The following is a 15,272-nucleotide window of genomic DNA, read 5'->3' on the forward strand; positions in this document are numbered from 1 at the left end:
GGCCTAAATACTAATGGAGCTGATGGGTGCAACAGAGTGAGAGAGAGACAGGGTGTGACTACCAGGTGACTAAGGAAAGTTAATGCAGAAAATAGGTGAGTGAGAAAGCAGACTGTGACAACTATAGCTAATTTGACGGTGAGACGGTGAGCATGTTAAAATAAGTAAACATGGTGGATTCTAATCTTGCCACTAGTGTTAGGTGTTTTTTGGATGAGCATGTTAACAACTGTGGTACTCTGTAACCACATTGTGTACATACAGGTGTAACATCCTCGAGCTGTCTGCACTCTGGTCACGGATCAGGCATGAAGAGCCATTATCTGGCCCCGCGCTAAGCCCCCTCAGCCAATTTGATAGGATGAATGTGCAATTTCCTTTGTCTCCACACAGCCAGTTAATTACAATCTCTAACAATAAAGTGCGTCCTACTTATGCAGTCGACACTCTAGACCAGGGCTTCTCAAACTCCGGACCAAGGTCCGCATCCGGACCGAACTGAAAATCAATCCGGACCGAGCCCTGTGTCCCATTGTAAAAAATAATAAAAAAAAATAAAAACGTTCTGATTCTGATGTAAATTAGATTGGTTTGTTGGAGGGTTAGGAGAAACAGGAGATGTCTGAGAAATGAGCGGAAGCGCTCTCTTTTCTTCTCTCCCTCTCTCTCCCTCCCCTACCTCATGCAGCTCACTGATCCAGTAATGAGTGACCCGACAGTGAAGAATAAACATATTTATAACTAGTTTAGCTTGTTCAGGAGGTAGATAAAATAGCTACATTTGTTAGGTCTAACTAGATGTGTGTGTTTTGCTCCGCTTACCGGTCCGTCACAGCGGCAGGATTTCTTTTTCGGACACCTTAACCATTTTGGCGATGTTGTTTGCCAGGCACAGAGAAAAGTGTCATGTATTTTACGTCCTGTGATCGGCTCTCCTGATCGGCCTTTATAGAGAGCACCGATCGATCGGCCGAGAGTGAATATCGCCCGATAACGATCGGCGGCCGATCGATCGGAGCATCCCTAAAATTAATGTATATTTTCTTGTGTCTGACGCGTTGTCAGAATGAACGTGCATATACAGTTGCAAGAAAAAGTATGTGAACCCTTTGGAATTACCTGGATTTCTGCATAAGTTGGTCATAAAATGTGTTCTGATCTTCATCTAAGTCACAACAATAGACAAACACAGTCTGCTTAAACTAATACCACACAAACAATTATATGTTTTCATGTTTTTATTGAACACACCATGTAAACATTCACAGTGCAGGGTGTGGACCCCTAGGCTAAAGACTTCTTCAAGAGCTAATTGGAGTCAGGAGTCAGCCAACCTGGAGTCCAATCAATGAGATGAGATTGGAGGTGTTGGTTAAGGCCCTGCCCTATAAAAAATACACACCCGTTTTGAATTTGCTATTCTTAAGAAGCATTGCCAGATGTGAACCATGCCTCGCACAAAAGAGCTCTCAGAAGACCTACGATTAAGAATTGTTGACTTGCATAAAGCTGGAAAGGGTTACAAAAGTATCTCTAAAAGCCTTGATGTTCATCAGTCAAGTTGTCTATACATGGAGAAAGTTCAGCACGGTTGCTTCTCTCCCTAGGAGTGGCCGTCCTGTGAAGATGACTGCAAGAGCACAGCGCAGAATGCTCAATGAGGTGAAGAAGAATCCTAGAGTGTCAGCTAGAGACTTAAAGAACTCTCTGGCACATGCTAACATCTCTGTTGACGAATCTACGATAGGTAACACACTGAACAAGAATGGAGTTCATGGGAGGACACCACGGAGGAAGCCACTGCTGTCCAGAAAAAACATTGCTGCACGTTTGAAGTTTGCAAAAGAGCACCTGGATGTTCCACAGCACTACTGGCAAAATATTCTGTGGACAGATGAAACCAAAGCTGAGTTGTTTGGAAGGAACACACAACGCTATGTGTGGAGAATCCAAAGGGTTCACATACTTTTTCTTGCAACTGTACATTTACTTGTGTGCGCGAGCGTGACACGCATTGCAGACCGCATGTTAACCGCAAGTTTAACTTGATTTTCTAATGCTCCCATAAAACATTGGTAGCATTCGGGAGGGGGAGGAGTCAGGGATTGAGGGAGTTTTTCCCCAATCAGAAGCGCAGCTTCATTGCTATGATATTTTCCTGCACACATTATTGCAAATGCTGGTAGCATGTCGTTCTCAAAGTTCGCAAAGGAAAGTTGATCAAGAGAACCGAGAACTCAAAGAAGAATGGACAGAGAAATATGCATTTATTCTCCCACAGTCCAGCACCAAACCAATGTGCTTGATGTGCACAGAAACCGTGGCCATCATAATGGTAATGTGAAACGCCACTATGAATCGAAGCACAGCTATTTTGAGCAGCAGTATCCCCAGAACACAGAGGTGAGGACAGCAAAACTTGCTATGTTAAAATCTGCGTATCAAGCTACAAACAGTCTGTTTGTCAGATCTATGTCAATGCAAGAGAGAGTAAATGAAGCCTCACTCAGAGTGGCCTGGGTTTTGGGCAAGCACAAAAAGCCCTTTTCTGATTCAGAAGTAGTGAAGGAGTGCATGACTGAAGTAACTGAGGCTTTGTTGGTAAGGAGAAACAGGAGATGTCTGAGAAAATTAAGCAGATACCCTTATCAAACTCCACTACAACCAGGAGAACTGAATTAATTGCTAAAGACCTGGTGACACAGCTGACGCAGAGTGCATTTCATTGGCTGTTGATGAATCAACTGACAGCACTGACAACGCCCAGCTAAGCGTCTTCTTAAGGTATTACAGTGAGGCAAAGGGAACATTTTGTGAGGACATATTAGGCCTCAAAACCCTCCATGGCCACACCAGGGGAGAGGACATCTATGAAGCCATCATGCAGATGCTGAATGAAATGGGAATTGACCTCACGACTGTGGTGTCCATTGCAACTGATGGTGCTCCAGCCATGATTGGGAGAGAGAAGGGAGCTGTTCAGCGGCTGAAAGAGCACCATCCAGACCTGCTGTCATACCACTGCATCATTCACCAGTCAGTGCTGTGTGCCAATCTTGGAAAAGAATACTCAGATGTCATGGAGACAATTATGAAGCTTGTGAACTAGCCTCCTCAGCCCTTCAGCACCGCCTTTTGCGTGCATTTCTGACAGAGGTAAGTGTATTACTCTTGGTTGCATTGTATGATGGCCAGTCATCTGTATTAAACAGACTAGGTTTACTTTGTTAAAATAATTACTCTTATTTTGACATTTGGCTAAATCAAAAATGAAAAAAAGTATTATTTTGAGTTCATAGTAAAGAAAATGGTGTGTGTGTCTGTCACTGTGTGTCATTCTCTCTCTCTAACCAGGTCAATGCAGCTTATGATGACATTCTCCTTCATAACAATGTGAGGTGGCTGAGTAAGGGAAGGGTTCTGGAGCGATTTTGGGCCATCAGGAAAGACCTGCAGATGTTTTTGTCTGAGCAGAAAAATGCCAAAGCCAAACAGTACCTTGATTTTCTGCAGGATGATGAAAAGATGGAATGTGTGGCCTTTTAGGTGGATGTGACATCTCATCTAAATGAGCTCAACCTCAAACTCCAAGACCAAGGCAACACAGTGGTGTGTGACCTTATGTCTACAGTACGTTCTTTCCAAAGAAAGTTGGAGATCTTCAGGAGTGACATAACAGAGGCACATCTCCACTTTCCAACTCTATTGGAGCAAACTAATGGTAATCACCATCACACTCATGTTGCATTCGATGATGAGAATTTTCAAAAACGTTTTGATGATTTCAGTCTTGGTAAGCAAGTCCTGCTCTGTATTGGATCTCCATTTCTGGTGAAGAATGTTCAAGAATTCTCAAGAGAGGCACAGAGCATCTTCCCTTGGGCAAATGTTTCATCTCTGCAAACTGAGCTCATAGATCTCCAGGAGAATGTTGCTCTGAAGGAAGTGGACTGTGACCCTGTGACATTCTGGACAAAGATGGCTACTGCAGCAAATGTCCCCCACCTTCAGAAGGCCATTAATTTGCTCACCATGTTCGGTTCAACATATTGCTGTGAGTCTGGATTTTCCACAATGAACATTGTGAAAAACGCATACCGCAGCAGTTTGACAAATGAACACTTGGGTCAGTGCCTCCGCCTGGCTATCACACTTTTTGTGCCAAGGTTCATTTCATTTCATTTCAAACCTTTATTTAACCAGATTGGTCCCATTGAGATCGTAGATCTCTTTTTCAAGGGAGACCTGCAGCATATAGGTTCCACATGAAACATAAAACAATAAAGGACATTATACATTATATTTACAGGATACATAGTTATAGACATTTACAAGTGCCCATTGTATCGGCAAGCATTTCATTCACCCTAGCTTTAAAAACATGCAGAGGAATGAGATTGCTCAGTTTCAATTCTTGCTGAAGATTGTTCCAAGCAAGTGGAGCTGCGCACATAAAAGCTGTCTTACCTGAGACAGTCCTTGCTCTTGGCACATCCAACAAGACTACATCATGTGACCTCAGACAATAGCTGCTTGCAACTCTCTGTGTTATCAGCGAGCAGATATAATACGGGAGTTTACCCAACAAAGCTTTATAGATAAAAGTGTACCAATGACTGAGCCTCCGTACAGAGAGAGATGGTAAACCTGCCTTGGTATACAGTGTACAGTGATGTGTAAGCGCTTTACAATTTGTGACAAATCTCAGAGCACTGTGATACGCAGCATCCAATTTGCTCAGGTAATTGGCAGGTGCATTCATATACAACAAATCCCCATAGTCCAGCACAGGTAAAAAGGTCACAGTGACTAGCCTTTTCCTGGCCTCAAGCGAGAAACAGGACTTGTTTCTGAAAAAGAAACCTAGCCTAACCCTCAGTTTTTTTAGCAGGTTATTGACATGAAGTTTAAAAGAGAGACAATCATCAAGCCAGATACCCAGGTATTTGTAACGGGCAACAACTTCAAGTTTTGTTCCTTGCGTAGTTACAATATCTAAAACAGGCTCTGGAGTCTTTTTAGCTTTTGAAAAGAGCATTACCTTGGTTTTCTCAACATTTAAAAGAAGCTTTAGTTCAGAGAGCTGAGTCTGAATAGTGTTAAAAACAGCTTGTAATTTAACAACAGCCTCTTTAATGGAGGGACCTGCACAATACATTACAGTATCGTCCGCATACAAATGTAAAGTAGCTTCATCCACATCATCACCTACACTGTTAATATATATGGAGAATAAAAGTGGTCCTAAAACAGAACCTTGTGGTACACCATTAGAAATGTTTAACCACTCAGAAGACAGCCCATCAAAGTGAACACATTGGGACCTTTCAGAGAGGTAGTTCACAAACCACCCCACTGCATGGCTGGATATGCCAATACTGAGTAGCCTCTGCTTTAAGATGCGATGATCAACGGTGTCAAACGCTTTGGAAAGGTCAATAAACAGAGCTGCACAACTCTGCTTATTATCTAAAATAGTAGTAATGTCATTTACCACTTTCATTGTCGCAGTGATGGTACTGTGTTTCTTTCTGAATCCTGACTGATGTTTAGACAGGATATCATTCATACATAAAAACTCCTTTACTTGTTCACTCACTAAGCGTTCGAGCACCTTAGCCAGAACTGACAATTTAGAGATTGGCCTATAGTTATTTAAAATAGTTGCCTCCCCTCCTTTCAGTAAAGGCAAGACATAAGCAGACTTCCATACTTTTGGAATTGTGTTCGTGCTGAGGGAGAGGTTAAAAAGAGAAGTAAGAGGTGGAGCAATAAAATCTGCAGCTATCTTTAAAAAGAAAGGTTCTACGTTGTCCGGGCCAGCCGGTTTCCTAGGATCTAACTTGGATAATGCTTCATGAACAATACCAACAGTTAAAGGAGTAAAACTGAAAGGGTTTTCCAGACCACATTGTTCAGAGTCAAGGATTGGAGTGTTCACAGGAGCCACACAGCCAAACAGAGAGCCACAAGACACAAAATGCTTATTAAAACAATTTAGCATTGTAGCCCTGTCTGATATAGTGCCAGATGCTGTGGTAAGGCACGGAGGTAGCTCATTTGGGATATCACCAGAGGAAATCGATTTTATGGCTTTCCAAAATTTCCTAGGATTATTCAGGTTTTCTGTGGTAACCGACAAATAGTACTTTGATTTAGCACTTTTTATTTGGGATGTGAAGCTATTTCTTAGCTGCCTAAAACGTAGCCATTCTACCTCTGAGCCTGATTTCCTAGCCTTAGCCCAAGCATTATTTCTCTCATGAAGGAGACTGGACAGCTCAGCAGAAAACCAGGGATTGTTTCGTCCCTTCACTCTAAATTTACGCAGAGGTGCATGTCTATCTATAATTTTCATAAAACCAAGATAAAAATAAGACCATGCAGTTTCTACATCAGCACACAAATTGATTCTACCCCAATCAAAATCAAACGGATCATGTAAAAAACCCTGCTCCACAAAGTGTTTTTTGTCTCTCTTTGTGATGACACGTGGTTTAACCTTTTGGACCTTAGTGTCCCTAATTGTGGCTACAACACAGTGGTCACTCACATCATTAGCAAATACTCCCACAGATGAGTATTTATGTGGAACATTTGTTAAAATTAGATCAATTAAGGAGGATTTATTTGGTGACTTAATATTTGGGCGAGTAGGACTGTCTATAATCTGGGTAAAATTCAAAGAGGTACACAGGTTTTTAAAATCCTCTGACACAGAAGTTAACCAGTCCCAATTAAAATCACCAAGCAGCACTATTTCCTTGTAGGAAAGTTGCGATAACAGTTTTGCCAATGACGATAAAGAGTCCTTGACAGCCGAAGGGGCCCTGTAGCAGCCCACCACCATGAGCTGTTGACCCTTTGTTACCTCAATATTCACGGCTAAAAATTCTAGCTGTTTACTAACAGATTTGGAAACCATATTAGTTACACAAAACTTATTTTTCACATAAATGGCAACGCCACCACCTTTTTTAGGCCGGTCAGTACGCTATACACTGTAACCATTTATGTAAATGTCAGAGGCCAAAATGGATTTATCTAGCCACGTTTCTGATAAGACAATGACATCAGCATCAGTAGAACTCGCCCAAATACGGACAAAATCTAATTTAGGTAACAGACTACGCACATTTAAATGAATTAAACCTAGCCCAGATCTAGATATAAAATCAGCAGGAGTAGCTATTTGACTAATACTGCTCGGTGGACCTGGATTTGGCTGTACATTTCCTGATAGTAACAACAATAAAAATACCAAGCACCTTTTCCTCTTAATCAACACACATACATTGTCAGTCACCAGCAAACTTCGCGAAAGTGAGATTAGAGTTTAAAAAACAATTCTGAAGGACCATCGTGGCAGGCATGTGAGAAAGACAAACATTTTCCGAAATGAATGTCCGCGACAGTGCAACCAGCAATTGTTTGTGCAACACCTCCGAAACTGTACAGGGGATGTCCACAGCGGGCGGCAGAACATACCCGAATCCAGTAGATTGTTCAGGACGACTAGCGATCTTCTCCTTGTCCAGCACAGCCAAGAAAAGGCACAGCAGAAACACGACACCCGCCATTCTCCCAGTCCAGCACAACAGTATCCACGCTGTTCCCGGAGCAAGGTGGAGCAGGCCTCAGCTACAGCAGCACAGCACAGCAGAGCAGATCAGGTGGAACCAGGCCTCAGCGGGCGGCAGCACAGCAGAGCAGAGCAGGTGAAACCAGGCCTCAGCTACAGCAGCATAGCAGAGTAGAGAAGGTAATCCCACCGCGTTACACCGGCTATTTAATCCATTTTACATCTCCGCCGGTAGCACAGGCTCGGAGAGGAGCGGCGATACGCGGTGTGAGTAGCGGCGAGAGGAGCAGCAAGAGGAGCGGCAAGAGGAGCGGCGATACGCGGTGTGAGGAGCGGCGAGAAGGGCGGCGAGAGGAGAGCCGGGACCACACTTCCGACTCTTTATCTCTGCAAGAGTTGCTCCCTCTCGTGCTAAATCCACTCGGCGGGCAAAAGTAGGATCCCAGAAGTGATTCGCCCAGTGTGGAGTGGCTCCTGAAACCCTTCCCGACGTGCCTTTAGTGGAACTCGGGTCCGCTGTGGTGGATGAGGTTGAACGTGGCCCTCATTCGGAACTCAGCAAAGGTGGATCACGTCTCAGCGCTGACGGCATGTAACCTGTTCCTCAGGTGAGTTTCAGAGGTTCAAGGCATTGGCTACAGGCAAACAGTGCCATGTCTCCCACTAGCTCAATACAATATATGTATTGAATGTGTGTGTATATGTTATGGATGTTGATTTATGTCACGCACTTTACTGGCATTGTTCCGGACCTGTGACCTTGTTTAAAATTCACAAGTGGACCTTTAATAAAAAAGTTGGACTGCTCTAGACGAAGGAGTCACATCTTCAGACGACCTGTCACTCCAGTTTACGGCGGACTTTGCCAAATCTGGACTAATCTAATGGGGTTCCTTCTGTTTTGAGAGCAACAGATAACCAGAGCAGATACACTTTGATGAGACTAAATGAACCGCTTCAGTATTTACAGAGACTTAATTTAGCCTTGATCCCCTGCTGGTAATTAAGGGCTGAGTTATAATAAAATGGCCTTGGTTCTGTTTAAAAGTTGGACACAGAGAGAAAAGAGAGAGAAAGACTGTGAGATTTAGATTTTTTACTTAATTAGCCTAGAAAAAAACAATCCTTGACTGATCCGTTCCATATCATGTTTGAAAGCAGCAAACTTTTCCCAACAACTCCCTTCACTGTGTTTCTGTCCGTGTCTTACACACACACTAACACTCTCTCACACACACACACACACACACACACACACACACCACACACACACACACACACACACACACACACACACGCACACAAAACATACATACACACAGTATCGTAGTCATAAAATAATTAAATTCCTGCAACTGTCTTTGCAGCCAGGAAATAATAGATGACCCAAGACCACGGTGCTGAATTTGATACACAGATTTTTATCACTCAGGAGGAAAGCAAATCACATTACTCCTGTCTGGGTATTGTGTCTGGGAGCATAGTAATCTGCAAATATATTTTGCTATAGGACCATCGGATAAATATAATCACATTTCAGAAAGATGGTGGGTACAAATAATCTCGATAGCAATAAACTGCCCCATTTTCTCATGTGATCTCTTACTGATACACTTGCAGTGACATTGTCGGGTGCACATGTTCATTGTGTCAGCAAACAAATGTTTAACAATCAAATCCTGAAGCTTTTTCAGCTAATCTGTGGCATTCAGTTTGTTTCTACCTGCTTGAAGCTCACTCACACACTCATTATGTAATAACTGTGCTGTTGATAGGCGGTTGCTTAGCTATAAATCATTAACGCCTAACTGCTTTTATAGGCATATTGTTCTATCAAACTGAACAAAAAAGTTTGAACCAGTAACAGAGTAATCTTAGCATCTGACCGTGAACACAGCCCAAAACAAAGGCACTGTGAACGTCACGGCTTCAATGTCACAGGAGAAAATAACTCGACTTGTTGCTGGATATTTTTGCAGATGAATCAAAGACATCAAACTTAAAAGTGGGCTTTCTTTTTGTTTTGGAGAGAACCAGGCTAGCTTTTTATACCTTCTTCTAGTTATATGTTATTGGATTATATTGTGATACATTTTGTTGACCTTATACTTGCCAACTCTCCTGCACCAACTGTTATTGTCTTGTGTCCACATGCACCACATGTCAATGGCTCACCTACTTACTATAGTGGCATAGATTACACTTCAGTACACATCCTTCTATTGAGCGATACATATTTTTAAACTTGCTCTGGGTGACTACATGCGGCTCATGAACACTCAAAATTAAACCAAGTTAGTATTTGTCTGAGTCTATCCAAGAAGAAAAGCTTGGTTTAAATCTGCCAGAGACAACAAATTATATAAGGCTCCTCTTTTTTTTCTGTTTCTAGGATGTGGTTACAGAAGACCATTGGGAGAGGAACAGTCATTATTTTCTTTATGAGATGATGATAAAAGTTGACATCTAATTCACCTGATCATGACAGAGTTGATATATTAAAATAGGAAAACAGTGCAGCATCTGCCCCGACGCTACTGTTGTGTCAACTGTTACCGAGATGTCCGACCCATCCTTTTAAAAACACACTAGATAACTAAGAAAGGCTTAAGTATATAGTTGATTAAGGAAATAATTTATTTACAGCTAATTTGCACAGTTTATGTGAAGACATTTGATTGGGGCATGTATACTTTTCGTACTTCTTAAACTAGAACTGGTCTAATTTGACACAGTTGATAGTAAAGTATCTTTATATTGACTGCATTCACAACAGCTAAAATACCAATCAATATCATGTTATATACAAACTACATATCATCTCTCTCACTTCCCTCAGTCTGAATACATTCATATTCAATTCACATTCACTAGCAAACTCACTCAGATAAACTGCATCAGCTAACATATAGAATAGCCTGCTCTCACTCAATTCTAAACTCCTCACGTTGTCTTTTTCTAAAGATTCCCCTGTGCATCCCCTCGCCTTCAAACCTGTCACCACCACAGGCAGACAGGCATCCTAAGGGGAACACTCAGCAAACACACACACAGAAAAAAATGAAGTGAAGGAGACTTTGACATTTGGCTCCTGTAGTCTTTGAAAATATGTATCCTAAACATTAAACATTCAGGAAGGAATATTAAACTGACCCCTGCAAATGTGCGAGGTGGAATATGTCAAGAACAGATAACATCATGGAAACCCATTTCCCATGTGACTTATGATATGGACTGAGTGTAAATGAAATCATTATGTCCCATGTTTCTCATAAATATGCAACATGCTGCCCATATGACTAGAAAATACATTTTGAAAAGCAGGAAATTATTCTGTGTAAACTCCAACACAATAAATATATAATGTTTTGAAATAATTATAGCTAAAGTAAAGGGAATCTGGTGTGGCCATTATTGAAAGATATTATCAGCTATGGATGAACTCAGCGTGGGGGACAGAAAAAACTCTAAATTATGACTACATTTGACAGAGTTGGCCAGAGGCTGGCATTTACTGTAACAGTCTGTGATCTCTGGCTTTGCCCATGTTTCTGTGCACTCAGATTTGGATGGTGAAGTATCAGAGCCTTAATAATTTGGGTGATGGAGATCTCAATCTGTACCGCACACAGAACCCAGGTATAAATGTGTGCATTTTGATTCTGAAGTGGATAACAAAGTACTAAATGATGACTTCCATTGGCATGTTTAGTCTTTTAAAGATGGGTGCTCTAGTTGTACAGAATCAGTTATTAGTATAGAAGAATGATATCAGGAAAACGGAAATGTAATGTTGTCAATGTGGTTTTTTTGTATAGGAGATTGAGCGTGTTGGACAAGTGGCCAAGATATATGATATCAATGATTGGATGAGATTAGATCTACAAGAACCAATTTTTTTTTTTTACAAATTCAGAGTAAGATTGATAATGAAAGTAACCAACACGTGATTATTACTGCTAAAGATGAGTTTCTTAAACTAGCCTTCAGTATCAGTGAGGAGTACCGTGAGCCTCTGCTAAGATCAATGAACTTGATTCCAACACATCGACTATATCACATGCATTTTGAAGCTGTACCTTTTTTAATGTGGATTCCTTGTTAACTTCTGAATCAAATATATTTAGTGAAGGATTAGGTGTGTGAGTCATTATTAATACTGCCATATGTTAAGTCTTTCAGAGACGTGTGTGATCAGGACAACAGATAAAAGGATTAAAACCAATACTGAGATCTTTTGGTTTTAACCAACATTGTTGAATGCATTTTTAGGCGACACATGCATACATGTGTGTTGTTCTATATAGATTCATAGCCAGATCAGAGCCAACACATTGTTATACTGCATGCCAGTTTTAGTGTACAAGGTGTTGTGTAAGCTTTAAAGTATTGTTAGGTAAGATACTGCAACACAGACTGATATATATTGGTTCACACAACATATTTAAATATTTGACATATATTTTTAGGCTACAAATAATGAAATTGTTTAAATTGTTTGCACATTTCAAACCAAACCTCCACTCAACCAAAAAAACGATGCTATAGGGTCCAATGTCGATGTATTGGTTGTTGAATAACTAATACATTTACATTTATGGGGAATGGTAAAACACCTGAGGTAAAAAACAAGTCACTTTATACTGTTACTTTAGCCTAGTGTCACCTGTGAAAAGATTACACTTAATCACACATGTAAATAAGGTGACTGCATTAGATCAGACTATTCTTATTTTGTTTAAAGTGTAAATATATGATTGCAGACCGTAAACGAGATTGAACAGCACAAGATTAAGTTACCTTGTGCGTAATGGGGAGGGCAGGGGTTCCGTGTTTCTGGAAATGCTCAACATTTGTCAGATTTGTTGCACCCAACCTTGTTCTTAAGGTTTAAATGTTCTTTGTACTCACCCTGGTTTGTGGTTCCCGGGTCCGACAGAATACTTCTGAACAGAAACAAAAGCACACAGTATTTCCCCCCGGAGCACATCGTTGAGTCAGACACAAGTGCGCTCGGAACTAAAACGCTGCAAAGACTCCTAAATAGATCCCCAAAAGGGAAATATGAGGTTTCATGTAAGAGGCTATTGAAATCGTCCCCGTACGCACACTCAGAAGGTCACTCTCGGATCCATAGGAGTTCTTATTTATTTCTCAGCCATTCCAGACGATATAAACGGCCAGCCATTGCGCGCAAAGAGCCCGATTGCTTCAGCTGTAGCGAGTTTAACAACTAACAAAAATAAGTGGAGTAGTGTCCGTGTCTTAAACTCAAACGGGTGCACAGTATCCCCAAAGTATCCCAAAGTAGTAGTGTTTAAGTCAGTTAGTTACAGTTAATGTTAGTACCCCTTTTATCGAGAGAGAGAGAGAGAGAGAGAGAGAGAGAGAGAGAGAGAGAGAGAGAGAGAGAGAGAGAGAGGAGAGAGAGAGAAGAGAGAGAGAGAGAGAGAGAGAGAGAGAGGAGAGAGAGAGAGAGAGAGAGAGAGAGAGAGAGAGAGAGAGAGAGAGAGAGAGATGAGAGAGAGAGAGAGAGAGAGAGAGAGAGAGAGAGAGAGAGAAATATATCCCGGACTTCCCGCTTCACTTTCAGCCAATGCATCCCTCACTGTGTCTCTGCATCCGTGCGTGCATATACCCCCCTCGCTCTCTCTCTATCTCTCTCTCACTCTCTCTCTCTCCCTCTTTCTGGCGCAAGCTGAGGAGCCGATTTTTAAATCACATGTCACTGCGCGCACATCTAACTTGGTCTGTGTGAAATCTCTCACTTTGCTTCTTGTAAACGCGCGGGTCAGTCCTTCCCATCAGAGCAATGCATGGGCTTCTCTGTTATTGATTCAGGGGGATACACTGGGGAAATGGAAGGAAATATGAAGCCATTATTAAAGTCAGTGTATCCCATCTGTGCCATGATGTAGCCATAGGTTATACCTGCATTGGATTATGTTGTTGGAATAGTAATGTGTCTGGGCCGTAGGGTCTGGGCCAGTTTCTATTTATGGTGGCAGGAGAGGAAGGCGAGCATACTAATAGTATAAGTTGATATGGGGCATGGTGGGTTGAAGCTGCACACACACACATATTAATTTACACTTCATTGCTGTGAGTGAACATTTAAAAGCTATACTCTGCAGCCTATTCAAGTACTGTAATTAACTGTTCCTCTTGCCATCACATGCAACACAACGGGGGTACCCTAGTTCTATAAGCACAGGCGGAGCCCTCTACTGGACTCTATGGGTACTACTCTCATCAATGATACGCGAGCGTTCACACACTGAAGTTGTACAAACATAGCCGGCCAATCAGGGTGAGCCTACCTGAATTTGCGCGCAGGCATACAGTATATAAGGCGACTACGCCTTCTGGCTGACTGCCATCCTACCCTCTTCAGCGAGCGGCATAGGAAAGACAGGGCCTCTAGGTAGAGGGCTCCGCCTGTGCTTATAGGACTAGGGTTACAATACGTAACCCCCCGTTCTATCTCACACAGGCTCCGCCCTCTACTGGACTCTATGGGTACAGGGTGGAGCCCCGATGGATAAACGCCCTGTCGTCCTACAACTATGGGCGATATGGCCAAAAAAAGAAATCCCCGATTTTTTCACAAAAAATCCGATTTACGATATAAATCGATTTTCTCGCCCCCTCCCCCCAATTCATATGCAGATGACAAAGTAATTGTTCCCAAAAAAAAAATGTATTTGGATTTTTCCCCTTGGGGTTAAAGTGCAATCAAGAACAACTAGCCAAAAAGACAATATGGCAGGCCCTGCCATTGTAAACAGTGAAAATGTAACATAACATAAAATGTAACATACAATATTTCTTTAAACACAAGTTGGACATCTTGCTATTAGTAGATTGGAGGTAGTTCTGAAAAAGTGCCAACAAAACATTCAACAGCATTAATTATCAGTGCATGAGAGCATAAGGTGTTTTTTTGTTGTGCTGTTTTAGTTTGAATATCCTTTTCTAAACATTCTTAGCCAGGAAGACAAGCCTGGATTGAGAGGTATTTTTTTGCCAGGACACTTAGCCTAGAAAAATTCGGTTGGTGGTGCTTCCACCACTCAAGAGGATTGGTGTCTGGGTCTACCTCAGGGGTCAATAAGAAATATTTCAGCTCAGTCTCTATCTTTTATGCCTCTGACTGGTTGGGAGGTGACACTGGATTCTTTTTGAAGAAGGCCGCTAAAGTCATCTTTTTCTTGGGTGGAGGCTGTGCATCTTCTTGGCGCACCTGCACAGCCGTGCCAGGCTGCTGTGGTGTACTGTTCATCTCAGCAACAGCTCTTTTTTTGACTGGTTCCACCTTGTCTGGGTCAATGTAGGTTGTGCGGAACCTTGGGTCAACCAGTGAGGACATGTCCAAGAGTTCATCTTTTACAGGGTACCGCATTATTTTTCCTTTTATTGTTTTCGTGAGCTCTACGTCTTCCTCCTCTGGCTAGGACACTGGTTTTGAACAGATGGAGCACTGGTTTGATGTATGAAACACTAACATAAGACTCCCCGGAGAGTGCATCAGTGAATTCTTGGAGTGGTTTTACAGCTTTATTTATCGACTCCAACACATCCAGATCTTGCCAAGTGGGCACAAGATGGCGACTTTTCTTGTCCGAACCCAGGACACGGACTAGAGCCTTCTCCTGTTCGAGAAATCTCTCAATCATTCTTTGGCGTGAAC

The 15,272-nt window shown here is 42.0% G+C and overlaps 1 protein-coding gene across 2 annotated transcripts in view; it reads right to left on the reverse strand.

The window, feature by feature from the left end:
• LOC117466611 (ephrin type-A receptor 6-like) overlaps nucleotides 1–12,922 on the reverse strand; it is a 69,896-nt gene extending 56,974 nt beyond the window's left edge. For both annotated transcript variants that reach the window (XM_034109968.2, XM_034109977.2), the window contains exon 1: nucleotides 12,494–12,922. In XM_034109968.2, the coding sequence (XP_033965859.1) occupies nucleotides 12,494–12,572 (79 nt within the window). In that variant the 5' untranslated portion in view covers nucleotides 12,573–12,922. The remainder of the gene's footprint in view (nucleotides 1–12,493) is intronic.
• Between the last annotated feature and the right edge of the window lie 2,350 nt (nucleotides 12,923–15,272).

This window comes from Pseudochaenichthys georgianus, chromosome 3 (genome assembly GCF_902827115.2).
Source record: "Pseudochaenichthys georgianus chromosome 3, fPseGeo1.2, whole genome shotgun sequence".
Lineage (NCBI taxonomy): Eukaryota > Metazoa > Chordata > Actinopteri > Perciformes > Channichthyidae > Pseudochaenichthys > Pseudochaenichthys georgianus.